The 25957-nt window shown below is 48.7% G+C and overlaps 3 protein-coding genes across 5 annotated transcripts in view; 2 read left to right on the top strand and 1 right to left on the bottom strand.

The window, feature by feature from the left end:
- On the top strand, positions 1-3612 carry mnx2b (motor neuron and pancreas homeobox 2b; the record flags this gene model as incomplete). Its single annotated transcript, XM_079737422.1, is given in 5 exon segments — positions 1-616; positions 2311-2468; positions 3091-3388; positions 3391-3535; positions 3537-3612. Coding segments are annotated over 5 exon segments (1293 nt in total).
- A 7480-nt stretch (positions 3613-11092) lies between these two features.
- atic (5-aminoimidazole-4-carboxamide ribonucleotide formyltransferase/IMP cyclohydrolase) lies at positions 11093-19310 on the top strand. The gene is made up of 15 exons (XM_079736538.1): positions 11093-11225; positions 11396-11522; positions 11676-11819; positions 12286-12374; positions 13011-13162; positions 14013-14169; positions 14719-14844; positions 15214-15321; positions 15589-15674; positions 15773-15862; positions 16407-16532; positions 16766-16858; positions 17322-17504; positions 18206-18361; positions 18714-19310. The coding sequence occupies exons 1-15, from the start codon at positions 11207-11209 to the stop codon at positions 18831-18833; spliced, it is 1776 nt and encodes a 591-aa protein (XP_079592664.1). The 5' UTR covers positions 11093-11206; the 3' UTR covers positions 18834-19310.
- A 333-nt stretch (positions 19311-19643) lies between these two features.
- The window catches only part of LOC307075819 (fibronectin-like), a 29809-nt gene continuing 23495 nt past the window's right edge, over positions 19644-25957 (bottom strand). For 2 of the 3 annotated variants that reach the window (XM_079736518.1, XM_079736520.1), the window contains 8 exons: positions 24679-24768; positions 23619-24007; positions 22879-23017; positions 22296-22457; positions 21658-21783; positions 21422-21528; positions 20574-20669; positions 19644-20250 (listed from right to left, as the gene is read on the bottom strand). In XM_079736518.1, the coding sequence (XP_079592644.1) occupies positions 20179-20250; positions 20574-20669; positions 21422-21528; positions 21658-21783; positions 22296-22457; positions 22879-23017; positions 23619-24007; positions 24679-24768 (1181 nt within the window). In that variant the 3' untranslated portion in view covers positions 19644-20178. The remainder of the gene's footprint in view (positions 20251-20573; positions 20670-21421; positions 21529-21657; positions 21784-22295; positions 22458-22878; positions 23018-23618; positions 24008-24678; positions 24769-25957) is intronic. The other variant, XM_079736519.1, reaches the window with a different exon arrangement.

Here is a 25957-nt window from a genome sequence, read left to right as displayed (position 1 = left end):
ATGTGTACTGACGTACGGCACAGGTGTGCGTCCTCCTGGTCCAAACACTTCCCCGACGTCCTCGTGCACCGGACCTCCGGCATGGAGAAATCAAAGAACTTCCGAATCGATGCATTGCTTGCAGACGAAACCCACCGGAACCACCGGAACGCGCACCGGGACCTGCACCGAGACCTGCACCGGGACCTGCACCAGGACCCGCACCGGGAACCGCATCGGGACTCGCACCGGGACAACCTGTCCCCTCCGGTCAGCGACAACAGCCCCTCCAGCAGCCCCGTGTCGTGTCGGCGCGGGGACACCCCGTCTCCCCGCGGGACGCACGCGCAGGCGCAACTCCAGACCGGCATATTCCCCAAACAGGGTCTGCTTAACATGCCACATCACCCGGGCCTCGCGTCGCTCCACCACAGCGGGATCGCCAGCATGTACACGAGCCCCATGTACCCGCTGTCCGCCCTGGCCGCGCAGCACCCGGCCTTCGCCTACACCGGCTTCTCCCAGCTCAGCCAGCCGTACCCCGAGCACCTGAAGGCGGCCGCCATGGCTGGGTCCCTCCCGCTGGAGCACTGGATCCGAGCGGGCATCATGATGCCGCGGCTCCAGGACTACAGCTGTAAGCCTCCTTAAAATTTAACTCATGCGAATAATTGTAGTAATGGTAATAATTCTTATCAAAAGAGGCCTAAATAATTATAAGCTAATAGGCCTTAATAACGACCAGCTGACAGGTGGAGACGGAATAGCGTATGACTACTTTGGTAGATTTGGTGAGCCTATAGGGAGTTAGCGAGTTGTTATATTATTCTCTTATAGTGAATCCATATAATATACTTTTATAGTGAGTAATTATGTTATAGTGAGTCGTTATATTATAGTTTATAAGTTGTCAGGCTTTATAGACCCTTCGACCCTTCATCTTATCATCATTTATCTCCAGGCTGATGTTTGATCGCGTACTTCTGATGAACTGAACCGCCGTGTGACGTCGTAAACGCACTGCTCAATGCGCGGGCGCTCACACACACACACACACACACACACATACACACACACACACACACACACACACACACACACACACACACACACACACACACACACACACACACACACACACCGAAGCTTGCATGTTAACTACAAACAGGTGTAAATGAATAGGCTGATTAAGAATCAGCAAAGACATTGAGCTAAAGAAAATGATTTACTGCAATTACTGAATTATAATAATAATTATTATAATATCACTACTACAAATAATGTAATTATAATAATGGGGCCTACTTATTAGAAATGTCTGAAGTGCATAGTTTATAAAAGCCTTTTATAAAGATCAGTTGCTCAATTAAAAATTGTATTAAACCGTGAGGGAACGAGACCAAAATGTTAATTCTAAAGTCCTGAAGTATAATTGCGCCCCTAGATAATCAAACGAAAGAAAACGACGTGCCTTCGTCCCGTCGTCTTAAACCCTCGTGTTCCTTTACTGCTGATCTCGACGTCCAGTTTAATCCTGGCCTGTTTATTTCTCTATAAACTCCAGCGAGACGGGGCTTGTCTTTGTGTGGCGAAGGAACAATAAACAAACACCTTAAACGCGACGGAGTTTATCAATAAAATCCCAAAAGCATTCATCGGATTTTCATTAAGTTAATGGCTTTTATGGCCGTCCGTCGTTGTGTCCCCCCAAGTGGAGGAGAGCCATTATTGTTAATGATGGCTGGGAGTGCTGGCATATGTGTGCTGTTCCCGCCCACCCAGTGAGATTGAACTGCTGTGTCCTTGGTACCAGATAGATGAGGCCAGAGCCAGACATCTGGAGGCTTCTGGAAGGCCTCTATACACCAAGAATGGGTTTCACACAGACGTGTGTGAATGATGCTGAACTGGGATTAGATAATGATTCACTTGTCTAATAATGTTAATGTTTTACTTTTAATGTCAAGCAACTGCTTAGTGTCTTCAATGTCCTCATTTGTATTATTTGTTATATTCAGCATGTTATCAGAAGGTTTTATGAAGCCGGTGTGTGGTGCAAAAAGTTATTTTTACGATTTGGTATTTATTCTGCTTATTTAGATGTTTTTATTACAACCTTAGGCCTATACCGTTCTATAGCGTTTGTATTTACTTTGTAAAGCATTGGATAAATATTTATGTTTTTTATATTTGTACCTATTTCAATCAGGCCTATATGCATATCCTATTTGAAACAACCTACTTTCTATAACTTTCTACATACCTCAACCTCCCCCATCCCTCCCTCTCTCCCCTCTCTCTCCCCTCTCTCCCTTCTCTCCCCCCTGGCAGCCCCCCAGGCCGGCCTGCTGGGGAAATGCCGCCGGCCGCGGACCGCCTTCACCAGCCAGCAGCTGCTGGAGCTGGAGAACCAGTTCAAACTGAACAAGTACCTGTCCAGGCCCAAGCGCTTCGAGGTGGCCACCTCCCTCATGCTCACTGAGACGCAGGTAGAGCCTCGCTCGGGAAAGGCGGAGAGGGGGTTCGGTAGAGAGGGGTTGATAGTTTTCTACATTGCTCCAGCTTTATTGTATCGGGTTCTGTGGTAGGAGGCCAAACGGCCCTGTCTAGCTCAAATTCACTATCAGCGCCAGGGTCGGTGGTTCGAATCCCGGGTTCGCCCATGCTCAGCATGTGTGCACTCATGGTCTTATTAATGCTTAGTTTTTTATAAAGAGAGTGGTGTGAACGTTAAAATTAAAATACATGTCTTCATATTCACAGTGATTTAATTTTGCTCGCTACAAATGTTTTTTAATTGGTTACATTTCTATTGTCTACCTAGCCAAGCTTTTTGCATATTTGACTGAATTGACTCAGAAACATTTGTGTGTATCTGTGTATGTGCGTGTGTGTCTGTGTGTATATGTGTATGTATGTGTGTGTGTGTGTGTGTGTGTGTGTGTGTGTGTGTGTGTGTGTGTGTGTGTGTGTGTGTGTGTGTGTGTGTGTGTGTGAATGTGTGCACACGTGCATGCATGCGTGCATGCGTGTGTGTGTGTGTGTGTGTGTGTGTGTGTGTATGTTTGCGTGTGTGTGTGTGTGTGTGCCTGCGTGTGAATGCCATCCCAGGTGAAGATCTGGTTCCAGAACCGGCGAATGAAATGGAAGCGCAGCCGTAAGGCCAAGGAGCAGGCGGCGGCTTCGGGCCAGCCCGAGTCGGAGCGCCTACGGGGGGGGAAGCAGGGCGCGGTCGACAAGTCGGAGCCCGGCTCCCGCCCCGCCGCCCCCGACGACCGGGACGACGACCTGGAGCTGGAGGAGGGTGAGGAGGACGAGGACGACGAGGAAGAGGACGACATGGACGACATGGAGGACGGCCGGTGTGGCGCTTTCCCTGTTGGCATGGGCGACGCGGGCGTGGGGCTGCCCCGCCCCGCCGCCACAGACTTCCTCCCTTACAACCCGCACAGCCCCTTCTCCGAGGACGGGCTGGACGGCGTTCCCGTCGGGGGGGACCGGAAGATCAGAGCAGGACTCTGAGGGCCGGGGGGGGGGGGGCGTCGACGCCTCAGCCTCACCGCGCCCCGTCCCGTCCCGTCCCGGGACGGGACGGGGCGCGGTGAGGCTGAGACTGCGCGTGATAAGCACTGATGGAACAGAACTGAGCAGAGAACTTGAACAGGGGTCAAGGTCATTCCAAGGGGGCCTCATATGTGCCTGTGAAATGAAAGTGAAACTGAAACAATGACAAGGACGACAACAAACCCAGATTTGATCTATTTCCACCCGCTGGAAGTTATCGATTTGTAGGCTATTGTTGCGGAGTGGACGTTTTGTGCAAAATTAATGAAGGAAAGAGGTGATGGATATAGGTGTCAACACACAAACACACGTATATAAACACACATATGGACACTCACACGAACACACACATACACACACACACACACACATATATAAACACACACACACACACACACACACACATAAACACACACAGGCACGCATATAAACACACACACATATAAATGTACACACACACACACACACACAAACACTCACACACACACTCACACACATACATACACACACACACACACATACACACACACACACACACACACACAAATGTATACAAAAGCACTGACAGTACCGACACGTACAACGTAAATACGCATGAAACACCGACACAAATAGAAAAACAAAGACACACACAGGCACTGTACAACTGTAAATTCCTTTGCATGCCAAGCGATAATCGCGTCTCTCTTTATTACACTGCTAGGTCTAATCCCAATGACCTTATATGGTCAATCCGGTCTTAAATTCGCCCACTGGCCGAAGATTGACGGACGAAGTTCCGCCCCCCGTGTCTAGACGATTGAAGAATGTGAAGAGACCCCAGACTGTATAAATAATGTGAACTTTTTAATGCATTCAGATTCAGACAGCTTGAGAATGTAGTTTATTTCGGTCTCGGAGTGGATCGTGCTGGACACAAAATGTCTATATTATCGGACTACTTGAAAATCGTTGTGGTGGTGACTTTGTTTATTGTGTTTTTTCGGTCTTGTTACTTATAGCCTAAATATAAATGCATCTAATTTATTCGAAGTGGAGAGTTGATCTCCCAGATAAATAGTCCGGTCCGTGTATTTATCTGAAACATGTTTGTGTTGTACAACTGTGACATAAAATAAGGTTAAAAAAAAAGAAAAGAAAAAACGTATGAAATAAAACTAAGGAAGAAATATTGAACGAGATGTCAATGTCCTTGTTTGTGATTGGCTGTTATTCCTACAAAACAAGGTCGCGTCACATCCATCACATGCATTTATCAATCCCTTCAAGATATGCCATGACCTTTTCCATCTGCAGTCTGACACCCTACTATGATAATTAAAACAATGTATTAATTATTTGTTAATTACTGATTACATCCAAAAAAAACATTAAACCACCTTTAAACTATTTCAACACTTCTTCATCCTCATCCCGCCCAAAGCTGAAAACATGGCCGCCGTGATGATGTGAAACCAGAAACCCGCGTCGTAATTTATGAGCGAGGCGTTTAGATAGGAATTACCCGGCTTGGGTTAACTGATGGCCGGATGATACAAATAATGAAGAGGAGGGGGTGGTGATGAGGATGCCTGTGTTGGACTTTTATTAGACGGCCATTAAATGGTGGTAATTAAAGAGTAGGACGTGTATTCTGGTGCCCTCCGAGAACAACCTCTTACTGCCATTATATAGGCCTACACACACACGGACACACACACACGGACACACACACACACACACACACACACACACACACACACATATATATATATATATACATAAATCTGTGTGTTCAAGCTTAGTTAGAGATTAGAGAAACACAATTTCTAGTTGGTTATGATGAGGCTCAAAGGGATGAAGTAAAGTGCCTAGTTGGTAAAGTTTCAGGTGTGTTCAGTTGAAACATGATGGGCCCAAATAGTTACGATTTACAGTTCCCTCTTGGTTAATTTAAATGCATTAACTCGTTGGTGTTGTTGTTGAAAGAACTTTAGAAATTGAAGAGGTAATCGTACTAAAACTACTACATATCACTTCCCTTTAAGATGATGCCAAGTCTGATCAAAACTAACTGATGGCACATTAAAAAAATATCCATCATCTTAAGAGAGCAGACACAAGGTTGTGGAACACATTGACGTCATCCCAAAGAAAGACAAACTTGTATTCTCATCTCCTTACAAAGGGTAAAAGGGAAAAACGGCCCAGTGTTAATGAGGTTTAGTCTGAAACAAAGCTGAATTCTACTAATATAGGCTACTGAACATGATCAGTAAGGCCAAATGTTTTCAAATACATCATATTTTCCTGTTCATTTTGAACGGGTAGGCCTGTAATTCTGTAGACATGTCTAAATAACCCAATGTATTCGTCTATTTATCACATTTCTTTATAATTCTCTATATTTCTCTATTTCTATTTCTATTTAGAATGTGTTGTAGCATATAGCCTATTTATCTTCCTCTTTAAGCAAGTTAACGAAACCTATGTAAACGTCAACGATCTGTCATTTGATTTTCCGATCAAGTGATAAATATATTCAAAATAAATTAGCATATCCTATTTATTATCACCAAACGCATGTGAAACGGTGGATTGTAAGTCCGTTGAGTAAACAAGTAAATTATGAAAGACTATGGAAGTATAAAAGCATGCCGATCCTGAGAGCTCAACGGGTTTTCTTCTCAACACAACATCATAAGGAAACCCGTGCAGAGATGATTGGTAGCATTTCTCCACTGGTTATGTTATTCAGAATACACACTTGTCCGGCTGATTAAACATGCCAGCATAAACCCAGTTATCCAGGTAGTAATCCTGTCAGATCCCCCCAGTCCCACCTGACATAAATGCTGACCACGCTTTCTGTATTTTTTCCACCAATAATGCAATTTGCTGATAGGAGGTGAGTGAGTGTGCGCGTACGGACACGGCTGTGTTCATATAAACGCCTTTGTCTAATCACTCAACTTACTCCTAAAATGTCCTCCGATGTGATGCTGTTACCAGAATACCCATTTTCATAGTTAAATAAATGAACAAATAAAAAAAAACTCTCTTTGACTTTCCCTGCGATATAAATCAGTGGCGACAGACAGGGCCTTCTCGTTGTTCCCACCCTGGAGTTTAATCAATCAGCGCCATGTCGGGCTCATTAGGAAGATATGAACAGATTGTGTGATCTTTTAAAGTAATCACACGTATTGGTTTAGGTTCCCGCTGCCCTGTTCTGTCACTTAATCTAATAGGGAGGGAGGAGGATGACAGACGACGGGCCATAAATCCGCATCTGCTCCATTCTAACCGCTATTGAAGGCTGGAAAAAAGGCCAAGTTTTGGCAATAAAGTTTATTGAAAAGGTGCGGCCTCCCTTTCCAACCGCGGGACGCAATCATAAGAGGCGTTTATTGTTGCAGGAAATGTATGTTTTGTTACAGGTGTCTGGCGAGCTGGTGATGTTCTGCAAAATGGTCTAATGCCATTTTCTTCTGCAAGCTCTTTGCGGCATAGTTAAAGAAAGACCACAAACACGCACGCACGCACACGCATACACGCACACACGTACACGCACGCACACACACACACACACACACACACACACATACACACTCTCTCTCTCTCTCTCTCTCTCTCTCTCTCTCTCTCTCAAGCTTTCATAAGTGAAATGGGCACATCAAATATTATGGCTTCTCATTTTTTTAACACAGGCTTGAACATTATATGCCCCGAAAAAAACGTGATATTGGTAAAAAAATAAAAAAATAAATAAATTGCGCTTTGTAAAATAAAACGTATCAAATTTTAAATGACGAGCATAATGGAAGAATTTGAAATTTCAGATCGTATCAAACTGGCGTAGTAGCCTACTTCGAGAAGCAGTAAAATACACGGAGAGACGCTGACCTCTAGTGGCAGAAACTCGAACTACTCTGCATTGTTTGTTTTAGGCATAATGTAAGGCATATGATATTTATTCAGAGACAGACAGACATACAGAAATAATGTCAGACAGAATCAGACAGATTGACACAGAGAACGATAGACAGACAGAAGGGCATAACAGACAGGACGACAGAAATACCCAATTCTCCGCTTCTAATTCCCTTAAACATGTGGGTGATGTTTCACCGCATGGCGCACATACAGCCGCAACAGCCGCTCTCTCTTACCACGAATTTCCCCCGGGATTCAAAAAGTACTGTGGCGACCCCTCTGGGGTCGCGCAGGGGATCCTGGGAGTTAAGTGTTTTCGGTTGATGTAGGGGGTTTTGGGGGTTTTTGTTTGTTGCTGGGTTGAGTGAGGTTGATGGGTTCGGGGTGTTGTTCTATGTTTACATGTGTGTTTATTGTTGTCGCCACCATCACTGACTGTGTCATGTTTGTTCATTGGTTGTGCTGTTCTCTCGTGTGTTTATTTTGGAATAAAAGTAGCCTGCAGTCGTGCGGTGTATGGGACGCAGTGCTTCCGTTGATTTAAAACCTGACTCCGTGTGCTTCTTGGTCGCCGTTACATTGGTGTCAGAAGTGGGATGGCAGCTGGAGTTTCTGCGTGGACTACCGGCGCCGCAATGAGGTCACTCGGAAGGACTCGTATCCGCTTCCACGGATCGACGACGCCCTGGACTACATCGGGGGGTCTAGCTGGTTCAGCTCCCTGGACTTGCGTAGCGGCTACTGGCAGGTGGAGTTGGCGCCCGAGGCCAGACCTAAGACATCGGGCAGGGGCTGTGGCAGTTTCGGGTCATGCCGTTCGGACTATGCAACGCGCCGGCGACGTTCGAGCGGATGATGGAGAGGGTGCTGGCGAACATTCCCCTAGTCGTTGTGTCGTGTACCTGGATGACTTATTGGTGCACGCCCGCGATTTCGGCGGGGCGCTGGCGAACCTGCGGGAGGTTCTTGAAGTCATCCGCCGGGCCGGGTTGCGGCTGAACCCTGCCAAATGTTCCCGTCTGGCCAGGGAAACGTTGTTCTTGGGGCACGTGGTGAACGAGCATGGCGTAGCTACTCACCCGGCCAAGGCGGCAGCGGTCCGGGACTGGCCTACCCCCGCCAACACAGGCGAACTGCGGTGTTTTCTGGACCTGGCGGGTTACTACCGCCGGTCCGTTAAGGACTTTGCTACGGTCGCCAGCCCCCTCCACCGACTAACCGAGGCGGGCCGGCCGTATGTCTGGGACAACGCCTGTGCCATGGCCTTCGCCCGACTCCAGGCGGTTCTCACCGAGGGCCCGGTCCTGGCTTACCCCGACGCTGGCCGTCCCTTCATCGTCGACACCGATGCCAGTAACGTGGGGTCCGGTGCGGTCCTCTCGCAGGGGGTGGGAGAAGGGGAACGTCCCGTGGCCTACTTCAGCCGCACTCTCAGTCGGGCGGAGCGCAATTACTGCGTGACCCGACGGGAGCTGTCGGCTGTGGTCCTGGCCGTGCGGCATTTCAGGCCATACCTGCATGGGACGCGTTTCCAGATCCGCACTGACCATGTGTCCCTCACTAGGCTCCTCAGTTTTAAGAACCCTGAAGGCCAGGTGGCTCGATGGCTGGAGGTTTTACAGGAGTATGACTTCGAGATCCAGTATGACTTCGAGATCCGAACGTCCTGGGGCCGTTTTCAGTCACCGACTCGCTACGTCCTCGTGGCCATGGACTACTTCACCAAGTGGCCTGAGGCGTATCCGGTGCCGGATCAGAGCGCCGCCACCACCGCGGAGAGGCTGGTGGAGGAGACGTTTGCCCGTTTCGGGGTCTCTGCCCAGCTCCACAGCGACCAGGGGCGGAACTTCGAGTCCCAGGTTTTTGGGGAGGTCTGCCGGCGGCTGGGGGTGCACAAGACGAGGACGACGCAGCTCCATCCCCGTAGTGACGGGTTGGTGGAGCGGTTTAACTGCACCCTGGCCATCCTCACCAGCCAGCACCAACGGGACTGGGACCGCCACCTGCCGCTGGTCCTGTGGTCCTATCGGACTGCAGTGCAGGAGTCCAGTCACTGCACGCCGGCTGCCCTCATGTTCGGGCGGGAGCTCCGGACACCGGTGGACTTGGTGTTCGGGTCCCCCTCGCCCCCCCACCCCCCCCCCCCAGCCTAAAATGAAATGAAATTGATAATGATAATGCACTGATATTTCAGAGATTTAGGATTTGTCAATGTCCAGCAGGTCCCCCTAAAATGGACTAGAATGCAGGAAATCGCATTTTACAAATTCAAATTTTTCTGGGGCAGGACCCCCAGACCCCCCTCTGGGCTAAGCCCCGGATGTACACAAAGTCTGGATCCGCCTCTGGTCTGCCCTAAACTACAGAGCCACTGGCAGGGGCCTGGGGAGGTCATCGACAGTGTCCGAGGTGATGTACCGCCTGCGGATGCCGGGCGCCCGGGGGCGTGTGGGGGTATTACACCAGGACAGACTTTCCCCTCGCCCCGGTTGTGGCTGGCGAGGGAGGCGGACCTCCTCGTGGTTCCCCGGGCGGATCCCCTGCCCCTGCCGACTCCCCGGACGGGGCCGTTGGCCCTGCGGTTGTCGCCCCTGGAGGGGTTCAGAGGCCTAGCCGGCGGCGCCGGGTCCCTGGAAACCTGAAGGGCTATGTGTCGGGTAATGGGGTCGTCGGGGACGACTGACCCCTCAGGTGGAAGCTGTGTGACGACACCTCCGGGGTCGCGCAGGAGATCCTGGGAGTTAAGTGTTTTCGGTTGATGTAGGTTTTTTTGGGGGTCTTTGTTTGTTGCTGGGTTGAGTGGGGTTGATGGGTTCGGGGTGTTAGGTTGTGTGTTGTTCAATGTTTACATGTGTGTTTATTGTTGTCGCCACCATCACTGACTGTCATGTTTGTTCATTGGGTGTGCTGTTTTCTCGTGCGGTTGTTTTGGAATAAAAGTAGCCTGCAGTCGTGCGGTGTATGGGACGCAGTGCTTCAGTTGATTTAAAACCTGACTCCGTGTGCTTCTTGGTCGCCGTTTCAGTGCAATCCGATCTTATTTTGTCTTATAGTAGACCTACAAAATATTCATATAGCCTACCTTCCTTCAAAACCTCAAATGAGCATGAAAAACGCCAGGAGCAGTTGACCTAACTCACTAACTAAACATCCATAAATTAACCCAGATAGTGTGTACATCCACTGACACCTCGAGCTGTTACTCAGAATTTCCATATTCACTTTGTGCGCATGTTTATGTGAACGTTATCATAAAACAGGATAGGAATTATGTCCATAGAAGCACGAGAGAAATGGAGAAACACGTTACATACTGTCAATACGTATGCCTCAAGTTAAACACAAAAACAGACTAATGCTGTCTCTCCGCCACCCCCCAGCATATATATATTTTTTTTTCATTTATTTAAGTGTCTTACATGCTAACGTTATCATTACCAGTACTCAATAATCACGGACCGCGTGGTCGGTGGACTTGTTGTATTGCTATGACGTCATATGACTCTATATATTTTTTCCCATCGTATTTGATCCGAAACTTTATTAATCGCCGTGCTCTGATTGGACAGAACGCGGGCGGACGGGAGGGGGCGGTGCAGAAAACAACGTGCGTGTCTCTCGCTTCCCTGTCGCACCACAAGGCTCTGCATTCAGTCTCTGCGCAGCAGGTCAAGAACTTACTTACCAAACTCCGAAGAGAGTGAACCAGCCTCCGTCTTTCAGTCTCTTTGTTGGTCCCGCTGCAGACATGGCCAGCTCTGAACTTGGTAAGCCCTTCTGTTGTTTTCGCAAACTGAATGATAAAGCTCCATCGTGCTCAATGCTAACACAAACCCTGGCTCTTCCTAACTGAACCAAGTTCAACCGGAGAACTCAGAAAATGGTAGTAAACTACCTCGCCTACTTGAATAACTGTTGTATCTTTTGAAACCCACAGCTCTGTTGAGTGTGTCCGACAAGTCCGGACTGTTGGAGTTCGCCAAAAGACTCGTGAACACGGGTCTGTCGCTGGTGGCGTCCGGGGGAACCGCGAAGGCGCTGCGGGATGCTGGCCTGGCGGTCAGGTAGGCCCACCATGAACCGGTTTAGACTACTCCTACTCTCTTTCTCAGGGTGTAAACACAGTACTACATCGCAGTTGTTCCTTTTTTTTTGGTTGAGTGTTACGTATAAAAAGTGTGTGTGTGTGTGTGTGTGTGTGTGTGTGTGTTTTTCAGGGACGTGTCTGAGCTAACGGGTCATCCAGAGATGCTCGGGGGGCGGGTGAAGACCCTACACCCCGCAGTCCACGGAGGCATCCTGGCCCGACACACCCCGTCAGACATGGCTGACATGGAGAAGCTGGGCTACAGTTTGGTCAGGTGAGACTTGGTCACACAAACCAGTCACAATTGATAAAGATGAAGCCAGATGTTGGAGCCTATGATCCTAGTGAATTGATTAAATTAAACCCCCACGACACGTTAATCAGATCTTCCGACTGTAATTGAGGATGTGTTGCTAGTCTCATGACGTGGGTCATTATACCAATGGAGGAAGGAGTGGTTAACGTGTGTTCTCTCAAACAAGCCTTTGATTGGTAGGTCCGTTTTTTTGAGAGATGTTAAGCACATGATTTCTATTAATCAGAGTTTGACATGGTAAAACCTTCACAAGCAGAAAGTTGTCAGCCTCTATTGGTTGTATAAAAACTATTCATCCAAAAAATAAATAAAAGAGATCCAAAACAAGCTAAAACAGGTAATTTGCAACAACTTTAAAACTGACCGAACTCATTCCAAAGTGCCATCTGCGTTCCCTGGATTTATGAAGTGTCTGTTTGTGTAGGGTGGTGGTCTGTAACCTGTACCCCTTCGTGAAGACCATCTCCAGCCCCGATGTGACGGTGGAGGACGCAGTGGAGCAGATTGACATCGGTGAGAATCAGGACTAGAGCATGGAGACCCCATGGTGTTGTCCAACCACAGAAAATAACTTGTAGTAGGGGTATTAGATGGTGAAAGATTAAAATGTCTCCACAATCAAGTCTTTAAAGAGAGTTAGTATCGTGCTACAGTGTACCTTCTATCAGTTGCAAATCTATGGCTCATGCATGCATGGTTTTCTCAACCAAATACTGAATGACAATTTCTTTAATAAGGGTTACTACATTCAAAGCTTAAAGGTTAGGCTTCCCGGACAACAACAGTATAACTCAACGGTGTGTGTGGATGGTGAAGCTCCGTCTGAGCAGCGGTTTGTTATTGGTTTCTGCGTCCCAGTGAGGATTACGCTCCTCAGACACTTGTAGTATAACACCATCGTGTGTGGCGCATTTCGTACACAACATTGCTCATTATAACGCCCCTACATAACCACGGTACAAAAAAAGATCACCAAGTTGCAGGGGATCTTAACCAAGGGAATATCTGATGAGCCCCGTGTGTGTGTGTGTGTGTGTGTGTGTGTGTGTGTGTGTGTGTGTGTGTGTGTGTGTGTGTGTGTGTGTGTGTGTGTGTGTGTGTGTGTGTGTGTGTGTGTGTGTGTGTGTGTGTGTGTGTGTGTGTGTGTAGGCGGGGTCACACTGCTCAGAGCGGCGGCCAAGAACCACGCCCGCGTCACCATCGTCTGCGACCCAGCCGACTACAGTCTGGTTGCCACCGAGATGGAGGGCTCCGAGGGCAAGGACACGACACTTGAGACCCGCAGGTCCCTGGCTCTGAAGGTATTTCATCGCAGTTTAGAATATTGGAAACATTTTGAAGTCACCCACTTGATGAGGTCAGGGATTGACCGGCGGCAGTTAGATTGGCTAATCCTGTCATGTGGGTGAACTTTGTGGTTAAAGCACATCTCCAGCTGTTTTCCACTGTTGGAAATCTGTCTTTTCCCCTTCAGGGGATTGCCATACAATCTCGAAGAAACCATTGTTTCACTCTTTAAACATTGTTATCGGTCTTGTCTGTTGTCGTGGTTTTCTGTGTCACATGAGGACAGCGACTGAATTGTGCTGAGTTGTGGTTAAGCTGCAGATTTAATCTCCATTGGTAGTAGGCGGCTGGTGTTGTGGCGTAATGTTTCCAATTTGGTCCAACAACGAGTTCAATTTGTCCAAATCCGCCAACAAACCTCTGACCAAAGTCCACCTGGGGTCCCGAAGGGTCATCAGCTGAATTGTATCATTTGTTTAGATTGATTCTTATGCTAACACTTGAGCTCATCTGGTAAATGTGCAAATCGGTCATCAGTAAACTAAGGTAGTCTCTAGGCTGTGTGTCCGTCACACACTCGCTGTTTGTACTGAGTTCACAGATGCTGCTCAATGCTATTGATGTATGGACCCAAATAAACCTGTTTGAATCCTAACGTACAAAGATGCCTACAACGCAAACTTAAATTTAAAACCATTAACCTTAATCTTAATCAGATGTTGAAATGTGTTTCAAAAACCATCGCTCCTGTAAGCTGATGTTTTTCAGTGTTTTTGTTTTTTTTTCGCTTCTAAACGGTGAATCCGAGATCGAAAAGAAGTCATCTTCATCCTAATATGACTCTAATCTGAATCCATGTCCCAGGCCTTCACCCAGACGGCGCAGTACGATGACGCCATCTCGGACTACTTCCGGGGTCAGTATAGCCGCGGGGTTTCCCAGCTGCCCCTGCGCTATGGGATGAACCCCCACCAGGCCCCTGCCCAGCTCTACACCCTGCACTCTGCTCTGCCCCTCAAAGGTAGGCTCCTCCCACACAGAGACGAGCCACTCCCCCTCACAGGTGATCCCTCCCACTACTATGTAAGCCCCAGCCACTCATAGACGAGCCACTCCCCCTTACAGGTAACCCCTCCCACTCCTATATAACCCACACCCACTCAGAACCTTGTAGTATAACACCACGGTGTGTGGCGCATTTGTGTGTTTGTTTGTAGGCAGGGTCACCACGCCCCCTTACAGGTAACCCCTCCCACTCCTATATAACCCACACCCACTCGGGTGTGTGTGTGTGTGTGTGTGTGTGTGTGTGTGTGTGTGTGTGTGTGTGTGTGTGTGTGTGTGTGTGTGTGTGTGTGTGTGTGTGTGTGTGTGTGTGTGTAAATAAATAAATTTTAAAAAAAAAGACACTCCCATCACGGTTTATCCCCTCCCTCTCACAGCTAAGCTCCGTGAGTGGCATGCGAGTAAAAGGCCTACTTGTATATAAATTGTAACATCTGAATATTGTGGATATCATGGTGTTTGTATAATGTTAAGAGACGGGTTGTCGGTTTTGTGGCTTCTTCAGTGGTGAACGGTTCCCCTGGCTTCATCAACCTGTGTGACGCCCTCAACGCCTGGCAGCTGGTCAGAGAGCTGAAGGCTGCCCTGGGACTGGCTGCTGCCACCTCCTTCAAGCACGTCAGCCCTGCAGGTACACGCACGCACGTTATTTACAGTAGTATGATGTATTCCCACTCTTCAATGCAATTTCTGTCTCTCTCTCTCTACCCGTCTCTCTTTGTGGTTCTGTCTGTGTCTGTGTCGCCCCATCTCTCATGTTCTGCGTCTGTCTCACTATCCATCTCTCTGTGTCTGTTTATGTCACTGTATTTATGTCTGTCTTTTTGTTCACTGTCTTTTATGTTTCGGTGTCTTTGTATCACTGTCTTTGTCTTGCTGTCACTCACATTGTGTCTCTCGGGTCCCATATGTCTCACTGTCTATTGTGTTGCTGTTTCTGTGTCTGTCTTCGTCTCACTGTCTCTTTGTGTGTCTCTCTTTTGGTTCCTTATGTCTCTAGGAGCTGCGGTGGGGGTTCCTTTGTCTGAGGAGGAGGCGAAGGTGTGCATGGTGAGCGACATGCTGCAGGACCTCACCCCATTGGCCTCCGCCTACGCCAGGGCCAGAGGTCAGTCATCATCATAATATTATAGAATAATCTAGTGTAGAAAAAGTGGGAGAATGTTGAGAAAATGGCTGATGGTCCTGCAATTACTCTTTGAACTTTTTGAGTTGTTGGCTTTCCAAACTGTATTTAGTGAATTCTTTTCATATCTTGCCTTGGATTTGAGTAATAAAAACTCTAAAATACTGCAAAATGTATCTGAAACACTTTGCTTCATGACATTCCCTAATGACTTGTCTGTTGACACAAATCCCCTTCCTGTCCCCTAAGGTTCCGACAGGATGTCGTCTTTCGGAGACTTCATTGCCCTGTCGGACGTTTGTGACGTCCCCACGGCCAGGATCATATCCAGAGAGGTAGGAGACAGGCTTCCCTGTCAACCAATAGGAAGGCTTTTCATTGGCTTGGAAAACCCTAACCCTGAGTGTCCTGGTGTCTGATTGGTTGTTCCCAGGTGTCTGACGGCATCATTGCCCCGGGATACGAGGAGGAGGCTTTGAAGATCCTGGCCAAGAAGAAGGGCGGGAAATACTGTGTTCTCCAGGTACAAAGACTCCTGGTTACTGAGTAATTAATAAATACTGTGTTCTCCAGGTACAAAGACTCCTGGTTACTGAGTATTTAATAAATAATGTGTTCTCCAGGTACAAAGACTCCTGGTTACTGAGTATTTAATAAATAATGTGTTCTCCAGGTACAAAGACTCCTGGTTACTGAGTAATTAATAAATATTGTGTTCTCCAGGTACAAAGACTCCTGGTTACTGAGTAATTAATAAATACTGTGTTCCCCAAGTACGACTCCTGGTTACTGAGTAATTAATAAATACTGTATTCTCCAGGTACAAAGACTCCTGGTTACTGAGTAATTAATAAATACTGTGTTCTCCAGGTACAAAGATTCCTGGATACTGAGTAATTAACAACGTACTGCATTCTCCAGGTGTTACTTTCTGACCACCTGTTCAACAGGCTGTTGTTTCGGTTGTTCCTGCAGATGATGGGTTGTCATGGTTGTCCCCATGACAACCCGGTGACCACGGCCAGTGATGGGTTGTCATGGTAACGGGTGTGTTCTGTCCGTCCCAGATGGACCCGGCCTATGAGCCTGACGAGCCGGAGGTCCGCGTGCTGTTCGGACTCCACCTCAAGCAGAGGCGGAACGGAGCTCCCATCGACAAGGAGCTCTTCAGCAACGTGGTTTCCAAGGGAACGGTGAGCCGCTCCTCATGCCTTGATCGTGTGGTTTCCACAGGCTATCCCATAATAGTTTTACAGGAACCCTCTACTCGAATCTCTCCATATTTTTTGAAAGTATCCACCTTTTCACAATTGGAACAGTTTAAACATCTGCGCATTTGAACATGCTGACAACATGTTAATGGCGCCAACCTGGAGGATATCTAGTCTCCCAGCAGCTGACGCTTTGATTCTGTTCTGTTCGGCAGCTCTCTGAGAAGGCCCTGCGCGACCTGACCGTAGCGACCATCGCCGTCAAATACACCCAGTCCAACTCTGTGTGCTACGCCAAGGACGGCCAGGTAACAAGGGTCGGGGGGGAGCTGGGGGCTCTTGGGGAGGGGGTTAGACGAAGGGCCTCTTCACTTCTAGGCCCATAGGCGTCCGTTGATGAAGTCAGCCCAGATGTCAGCATTACCTTTTGGGGGTCTTCTGTCATGTGACCTGAACTAGAGCTCCGTCCATGTAGGCTCAGCTCCCTCCCCCCCCCCCCCCCCCCCCCCCCCCAGGTTGTGTTTTGAGTTAGGGTTTTGTCTGGAGGGAACATGACGAGACAAGAAGAGTTTCAGAAGATCTTTGGCGATTGCAGATCAGGTGACTAGGCAGACCTTTCGTATTGGGTCCCCAGTGCTAATATATGTATTATCTTGGGACAGCTACGCAAGCAAGATGTGAGCAAAGAGAAGAGCTAGTTAGTCACTGTTCGGCAGCGCGGACACAGGTATCGGTTATACCTGCGTTAACACTTTGTGTGCATCCGTCCAGGTGATCGGTATCGGCGCCGGGCAGCAGTCTCGTATCCACTGCACCCGTCTGGCCGGCGACAAGGCGGACAACTGGTGGCTCCGGCGCCACCCCAGGGTGCTGGGGATGACGTTCCGCTCCGGGGTGAAGCGGGCCGAGATCGCCAACGCCATCGACCAGTACGTCAGCAACACCATCGGAGAGGTGAGCGCGGCTACCGCGGGAGAAACGGAGAGGTGTGTGTGTGTGTGTGTGTGTGTGTGTGTGTGTCTACAGCAGGGGTCTGTGTGTGGGTGTGTCTAGAGCAGGGGTCTGTGTCTGTGTGTGTGTGTGTTGGTGTGCCTAGAGCAGGGGTCTGTGTGTGGGTGTGTCTAGAGCAGGGGTCTGTGTGTGGGTGTGTCTAGAGCAGGGGTCTGTGTGTGGGTGTGTCTAGAGCAGGGGTCTGTGTGTGGGTGTGTCTAGAGCAGGGGTCTGTGTGTGGGTGTGTCTAGAGCAGGGGTCTGTGTGTGGGTGTGTCTAGAGCAGGGGTCTGTGTGTGGGTGTGTCTAGAGCAGGGGTCTGTGTGTAGGTGTGTCTAGAGCAGGGGTCTGTGTGTAGGTGTGTCTAGAGCAGGGGTCTGTGTGTGGGTGTGTCTAGAGCAGGGGTCTGTGTGTGGGTGTGTCTAGAGCAGGGGTCTGTGTGTGGGTGTGTCTAGAGCAGGGGTCTGTGTGTGGGTGTGTCTAGAGCAGGGGTCTGTGTGTGGGTGTGTCTAGAGCAGGGGTCTGTGTGTGTGTGTGTGTTGGTGTGCCTAGAGCAGGGGTCTGTGTGTGTGTGTGTGTGTGTGTGTGTTGGTGTGGCTAGAGCAGGGGTGTGTCTCTAGGTGTGTCTGGAGCAGCAGTTTGAAGGGGGCGTTGTGTGTGTGACAGGGTCCGGACCTGGCTGCCTGGAAGGCGATGTTCGAGGAGGTCCCCGAGCCGCTGACGGAGACGGAGAAGAAGAACTGGGTGAGCTCTCTGCAGGACGTGGCCCTCAGCTCCGACGCCTTCTTCCCCTTCAGGGACAACGTGGACCGCGCCAGGAAGGTACGTCTGTCACACACACGGATACAAACACGTATACACACCTTCACCAACCGTTTAACCGGATCTAATCTAGTGGTGTATACACTGGACCTGATCTATTGGTGTTTTAACTGAATCTAATCTGCTAGTCTCTTAGCTTCTGTTCATCGATCCTTCTGGGGCAATCGAATCTCACGTCTTCAGACTTTTACTGCAACAGCCACTGTTATCAAAGTTGGAAACTTCTATTAACACCCCACTGATCTAAAGCCTCCTCTTCCTTGTATTTTTCTCCTTTCCCTTCTCTTTTCTTTTCTTTTCCCTCTTCTTGCTGCCCTTCCTCATCATATCACCTCCTCGTCCTCCTCTGCAGAGCGGCGTGGCGTTCATCGCTGCCCCCGGGGGCTCCACGGCCGACGACGTGGTGATCCAGGCCTGCAACGAGCAGGGCATCACCCTGGCACACACTACCCTGCGCCTCTTCCACCACTGAGGTCCTCTTTTGGAGCCTAGGGGGTCTCAGCTGCTTCACCACACTGGCTCTGTGTCTAGACCACTGTCAGGAGCCTGTAGTTACTTAGCTTTGCTATCTGTTACATTCCTAATGCTGTTCCTGCACAACGTGATGGGTCACCAGGGCACAACATGGCATCCATTCCTATCCTACTAATGGAATAACAACTGTTGGTTTCTTACTCATGTTTACATCTTGTATTAAAGCACTGCTGTTGAAAGAGTCGGTTCTATTTTGTTCTTTGGTCAACAGTTGGGGCTAATGGAGGTTGTGTTAATGCCAGGGGCGTAGGAATGAGTTTAACATTGGGGGGGGACACATATCGGAAACCTGACAGATCCGGTATAATTTTTAGGTTGGACAAATGCGCCTGTCTCCGATATTGGAGGGGACACGTCCCCTCCGTCCCCCCCGGTTCCTACGGCCTTGGTTAATGCCATTATGAATTAACACCAATAGTTGTTACCCCTTTTTGGATTTATACCATTACCTGGTAAGAGACTGGTCTTAATTTCAGTTTTTGATTTATTTTCTTATTTTACTGGCGAGTGAACAAACAAGTGACTCTGTGGTGTCAATGGTAAGCAGCTGTTACAAACAGTCCTGTTTTAATCTGTTGACAATACAAGGCTAATTATATAGGGTTTTAATTTTGAATTGGATGTCAATTATGTATTTGCCTGCTGATACTTTTTATACATTTTTTTTTCTATGAAGTATTTGTAAAAAAAAAAAAAAGCCAAGTTGTTTAAATCTGTCCAGCTTTATTAAATTCAGATTCTTGGAGCAGTACAAAAAAAGTACAAAAATAATCTTGCACACCCCACTACAGGCACTCACACACACAGTGACAGGAAGGATAAATTAGAAAAAATAGTTCTGAGGAACATAACGAACTCACTCTGTGTCCACCACACACACTTCTAGCTCCTCCCTACTTAGAGACGGGAGGCCACGAACCAAACATGCACTTCCATGTACATTCCACTGCTTATTACAGCCACATTCTACACAACAGTGCTTGATTTAAGACAGCTTGTGCTCTGCCATTAAGAAATCATATTTTGTGCCACAATACATACAAATGGTGAGATTTGAGAGTATAAAATAGGAGAGCAACATGCTCTCGGAAAAGGTATGTGAACACAGAAACGCAGTGAAATACAAGGTGCTGTGCAATGAAGAGAAAGGCACTAGGGATGGAAAGTCACAGCAAACGTAGAACAGAAAATCTAGATACGAGTAGCAGAGCAACAGTTTCAGTGTGTTAGGCTTGTCGCTATGACAACCCGGGGAACTGACGATGATGGGGGGGGGAGTGATTCTACTCCAGGGGGCGGTGGATGGCGTCAGCCAGCAGATCTGGTCGGAGACATTCGATGGGACAGTGTATTTTCTAGTGGGACACAAGAAGGGAATTTAGACGTAGGCAAACGGTGGAAACGAAAATTGTCTATAGTTTATATGTTCTATTTAATGTTTGGTTATTATGTACAGTATTTTGTATGTTTGGTATTTCTTCCCTACCATACCAAGCCGATCCTCGTATGGGTCACCCAAACTTATTAGGTGACCCTAAACACTAAAGTCCATGTGGACAGTTTGCATGGTCTGACATTACTTGTATAACCTGTGACGTTAACCAATCACCACTCAGTATTTGCAGTGCTGGAGGCGGGGTGAGTGTGTTTGACAGTGGGCCCTGAGCACCACACTCACCGGTTGGAAGGGGTTGTTGTTACCATAGCGGACCGGCTGTAGCAGGCTGGCATCCACCCCTGTGCCCGGCTTGCGGCAGTTCTCACAACGCCAGCCCTTCAAGAGAACAACCAGAGAGAGAGGGTTTGGCTTGATCAACAGGGAGGAAGGGCAGTGTAAGGGCTTGGGCGACGAAAGGTTCTGGGTTTGACCCCGAATGACCAGAGTGTATCTTGTAGGCATCCCTAACCCCAACGTGCGCCTTAATGACCTGTCTCTGTACTGTCTAACCCCTACCTGCTCCTTAATGACCTGTCTCTGTACTGTCTAACCCCTACCTGCTCCTCAATGACCTGTCTCTGTACTGTCTAACCCCTACCTGCTCCTTAATGACCTGGCTCTGTACAGTCTAACCCCTACCTGCTCCTTAATGACCTGTCTCTGCACTGTCTAGCCCCTACCTGCTCCTTAATGACCTGTCTCTGTACTGTCTAACCCCTACCTTAATGACCTGGCTCTGTACTATCTAACCCCTACCTTCTCCTTAATGACCTGTCTCTGTACTGTCTAACCCCTACCTGCTCCTTAATTACCTGTCTCTGCACTGTCTAACCCCTACCTGCTCCTTAATGACCTGTCTCTGTACTGTCTAACCCCTACCTGCTCCTTAATTACCTGTCTCTGCACTGTCTAACCCCTACCTGCTCCTTAATGACTTGTCTCTGTACTGTCTAACCCCTACCTATGACCTGGCTCTGTACTGTCTAACACCTATGCCCCTTCTCTGTACTAGCTAACCCCCTTCATAGATAGATAATATATAATCAATGAATAGATTCTAAGTGTCTTGGTGTAGAGTCGTGTCTCACCTGCTGTCCTCCAAAGCAGGAACACGTGCAGATGGCTCCTTCGTACTCCTTCTGCCACTGCTGGCCCACATTGTACGAGTTCCCCTCATCGTAACACACCGATTCATCTACACACACACACACACACACACACGCACACAGCTTAGTCAAGACACGACACAAGCTCTCAGGCTGACCGGGGGGCCCTTGAGCAGCGGTGGGGGGGGGGGGGTACGGGAATCGAACCGGGGACTTACGCGGTTCACACTTGAACTCGCCCTTGCCGTTGCCGAGACACGTGCAGCTCATCATGTGACCGTTGTCGGCCTTGCGGTCCCACTTCTCACCCACGCGGTAGTTGTGGCCGTTGTCATGACACCACTCTGGGGTGAGAGAAAACGTTGGGGTCGGGGGATGGGGTTGATATTTTTGTGTGCATTAGTTAGTATTTATTCACATGTTTTATGTTGTTAAGATGATCGATCATGATTCTTATACAGGTCGTTATACATGAATACTATTAATCATATTATTGTATTCATTAAAATGATTGGCGATTCTGAACTACATATATATATATACTATAATATCACTTTTTCTTTTGTTGTTTTTGATAAATTTTCCTCTCAGGGAGACCTTAAAACCTGTTTAAATCATATGAACACTGGTTCATATTATGTATTATATAAACAATACATTCATGTATTATTCACTGTATATGCATTATACATATATATATATATGTATATCTCAACCAATGGTGCCGACCGTAACACAAAATGGACGACGTCCTGACGGTTGTGTGTGTAAACAAACGGTCGACCTCACTGAGGCTCATATTCATATCAACTACAGTCTTTGGCGCAGCACTGCATTGTGGGGGAGTGAGTCTTACTGGAGGAGTCGCAGCGGAAGTGGCCGCTGCCCATGCCCAGGCACTTGCACCACAGCTTGAAGCCTGTCTCGGACAGGCGCTCCCACTGGGCGCCCACCTCGTGGGTGGTGGCCGTGAAGGCGTCGTAGCAGGAGTCGCTGCCAGAGGCCCCGCCTTCGCTGACTGAAGAGGGACAGAGGGGCGAGAGGGAGAGAGAGAGAGAGAGAGAGAGGGGCGAGAGGGAGAGAGGGAGAGAGAGAGAGAGAGAGAGAGGGGTGAGGGAGAGAGGGAGAGAGAGAGAGAGAGAGAGAGAGAGAGGAGAGGCGAGAGGGAGGGAGAGAGAGAGAGAGAGAGAGGGGTGAGGGAGAGATAGAGAGAGCGAGCGGTGGTGATTAGGGGGAAGAGAGAGAGAGGAAGGGAGTGATTAAAATACAATTATACTTAATTTCCCACAAGACGTTGTTCCGAGTTCCAGAATTAAGGTTCAGGAAAACCCCGAAAGACTCTCAGAGAAGCTGGGCCATTGACATCATTTTCCCAAATCGGCAGTCAGTACTGAGATCCTGGGACGTATCCTGAAAACAGACCTAGTTTCTGGTCTCACCTGAGTTGCCGGCCGTGATGTAGGTGTCCAGGATCTTCTCCTTCAGGAGCCCCTTCAGTGCCTCCACGATGACGTTGTAGGAGACCCCCGAGCTCAGGCCCACCAGGGTGGCGCCGGTGGCGGTGTTGGGCAGACGCATCTGACGCACGACGAGACGGGATGCATCACCAAACCAGCCATGCCTCGATGGAGCGCTTCGCTCATTGATTGCCAGGGCTTCGTGACACTCGTTGGGCGTCAAAACTGAGTGTCTCACTCAAATGGTAGTGCAACTCTCATGCCACCAACGATAACACCACAACAACAACACCCTCACTACCACCACTAGGCTGCAGGCCTACTGCCTCGCTCACCTAGAACTCTGTCTCTAATGCCCCCAGCATACCCCCCCCAACACCTTACAATTAGGGCATTTAGCAGACGCTTTTATCCAAAGCGACTTACATCGGTTAATACACACATTGACCCACCGACGGCAGAGTCAACCATGCAAGGCGACAGCCAGCTCATTACGAGCAGTCAGGGTTAAGTGTCTCGCTCAGGGACACATCAACACTCAGCTAGGAGGAGCTGGAGATCGAACTAGCAACCTTTCGGTTACAAGACAACCGCTCTACCACCTGAGCTAAGCCGACCCTGAACCTTCACTTCAACCGCTAGGGTGGAAGTCCGTCTCGAACGCCCCCACCGATCACACCCTCACCACCACCCGAGGAAGACAGGCCTACTGCCTCGCTCACCTGGAACTCCGTCTCCCCGCTCTGGGAGGGCGGGCGGCAGGTGACCAGGTAGGCGGTGCTTTGGCGGTAGGCAGGCCAGCGGACGGTGGTGCGGGTCTGGGCCTCCTGGGGCAGCCCGGTGGACTTCTCTATGAAAGCATAGGGGTTAACAGCGGGCAGCTGGGGTTCCACCACGGGGATGCGGTTCCCGTCGCGGTCGGGCAGCGGCAGCAGCACCAGCGTCTCGCGTGCCGGCGGCTGGGGCTGCGCACCGCTGAAGCCGCCGTTGTTGTACTCGTACTCCACGCCCTGGCCGTGGCCGTCCTGGCCCGGCTGGCCGCTGGAGGTCACCAGGATGTCGGAGGTGTCGGGTTCCTCGGGGCTGGTGGGGATAAGCGAGGGCTCCACTTCTACGCGGGGCAGAGAGGGTTAGCGGGCAGGTTAGACTGGGGAAGCGGCAGGGGGGGCGCAGTAGCATGACACGGCCAGCAGGGGGCGATGTTTCTCTTGCGCAGCACCGTGGGTGTTAGAGAAGTATCGTAGACACGCAGGGGATGTTTTGAATGGTGTTTCCAGAAGGCATTCAAAATCACAGATACTGTTTAAAGTTTCCTAATAAACAGTATGCACTGATTGTTTAATTCACAGGCTCTAGTGTTACAGAGGTGGTGTTATCTCTGCAGTAGTACTCTGTTAATTCCAAATGCTTGGATTACTTACTTGCTGTGTCAGTTACAGTTTTGTCTGTAGTACTATCATTCTGTGAACCTGCCTCAAATCTGATGGGCTTGCATATAGTATATAGTACAGTACCATTAGAAGTACATACACTTGTTATGCAAATTGTGTGCATTACCAGACACACACACACATAGGCACACGCACGCAAGTGCATACTTACCTTTGTGCTGTTTCCCAGGTGTGTGGAGTTGCTGCATTGTTTGATCTCATGTATATTTTGTGTGTGTGTGTGTGTGTGTGTGTGTGTGTGTGTGTGTGTGTGTGTGTGTGTGTGTGTGTGTGTGTGTGTGTGTGTGTGCGCGTGTGTGCGTGTGTGCGTGTGTGTGTCTTAAGCACTCACTGGTCTTGACTTTGCCCTCCAGGGCTGGGCTCTTCTGGTGGTTCTGCATGGCGTAGATCTTGATGAGGTACCGGGTGTTGGGTCTCAGGCCTGGAAGAACACAGTGCACAGAGCCAGACCTCAACAGCCGTCACAAGCCATTTCAAAACCTGCTGGTTGGTTGGTCTGTCTATCCTACCAGTTGGTACAGTCCACTAGGCCAGCTGGTTGGTTGGTCTGTCTATCCTACCAGTTGGTACAGTCCACTAGGCCGGCTGGTTGGTTGGTCTGTCTATCCTACCAGTTGGTACAGTCCACTAGGCCGGTTGGTTGGTTGGTCTGTCTATCCTACTAGTTGGTACAGTCCACTAGGCCGGCTGGTTGGTCGGTCTGTCTATCCTACCAGTTGGTACAGTCCACTAGGCCGGCTTGTTGGTCGGTCTGTCTATCCTACCAGTTGGTACAGTCCACTAGGCCGGCTGGTTGGTCGGTCTGTCTATCCTACCAGTTGGTACAGTCCACTAGGCCGGCTGGCTGGTCGGTCTGTCTATCCTACCAGTTGGTACAGTCCACTATGCCGGCTGGCTGGTTGGTCTGTCTATCCTACCAGTTGGTACAGTCTACTGGGAAGGCTGGTCTATCTATCCTACCAGCTCGGTGGGACCCACCCACTTGTGACAGAACTTGGTATGCTGAGGTTTGACATCATTGTGGTTTCGGATGGAGGGAGAGAGAGAGAGAGAGAGAGAGAGAGAGAGAGAGAGAGAGAGAGAGAGAGTGCGTTTTATGTAGCTTTTCATTAAATTATTTATTTTTTTTCTTTTTTTCTTTTTTTTTTTTTTTTTTCTCTCTCTTTTTTATTATTATTTTTTTTTTTTTTTAATATTATTATTATTATTATTTTTATTATTATTATTATTTTTTTATATATATATATATTTTTTACATATGTACATATGTATATCTGTATGTTATGTTATATTGTTACAGGTTGATATATGTACATATTGTTCTGACGTTCCATATTGTTATTATCGTAATATTTGTAATGCTTTGGCAACACTGTTTGGACTACCAATAGTCATGCCAATAAAGCTTTTTTGAATTGAATTGAATTGAGAGAGAGAGAGAGAGAGACAGACAGAGAGAGAGAGACAGAGAGAGAGAGAGAGAGAGAGAGAGAGAGAGAGACACAGAGAGAGAGAGACAGAGAGAGAGACAGAGAGAGAGAGAGAGAGAGACAGAGAGAGAGACAGAGAGAGAGAGAGAGAGAGAGAGACAGAGAGAGACAGAGAGAGAG

Source organism: Pollachius pollachius, assembly GCF_949987615.1.
Source record: "Pollachius pollachius genome assembly, chromosome: 5".
Lineage (NCBI taxonomy): Eukaryota > Metazoa > Chordata > Actinopteri > Gadiformes > Gadidae > Pollachius > Pollachius pollachius.
This window is presented reverse-complemented; position numbering and strand designations above follow the sequence as displayed.

Coding starts and splice junctions, on each gene's coding strand:
- atic (XM_079736538.1), top strand. Junction 11,523..11,675: donor GATGCTGGCCTGGCGGTCAG/GTAGGCCCACCA, acceptor TGTGTTTTTCAG/GGACGTGTCTGAGCTAACGG. Junction 17,505..18,205: donor TCAGCAACACCATCGGAGAG/GTGAGCGCGGCT, acceptor TGTGTGTGACAG/GGTCCGGACCTGGCTGCCTG.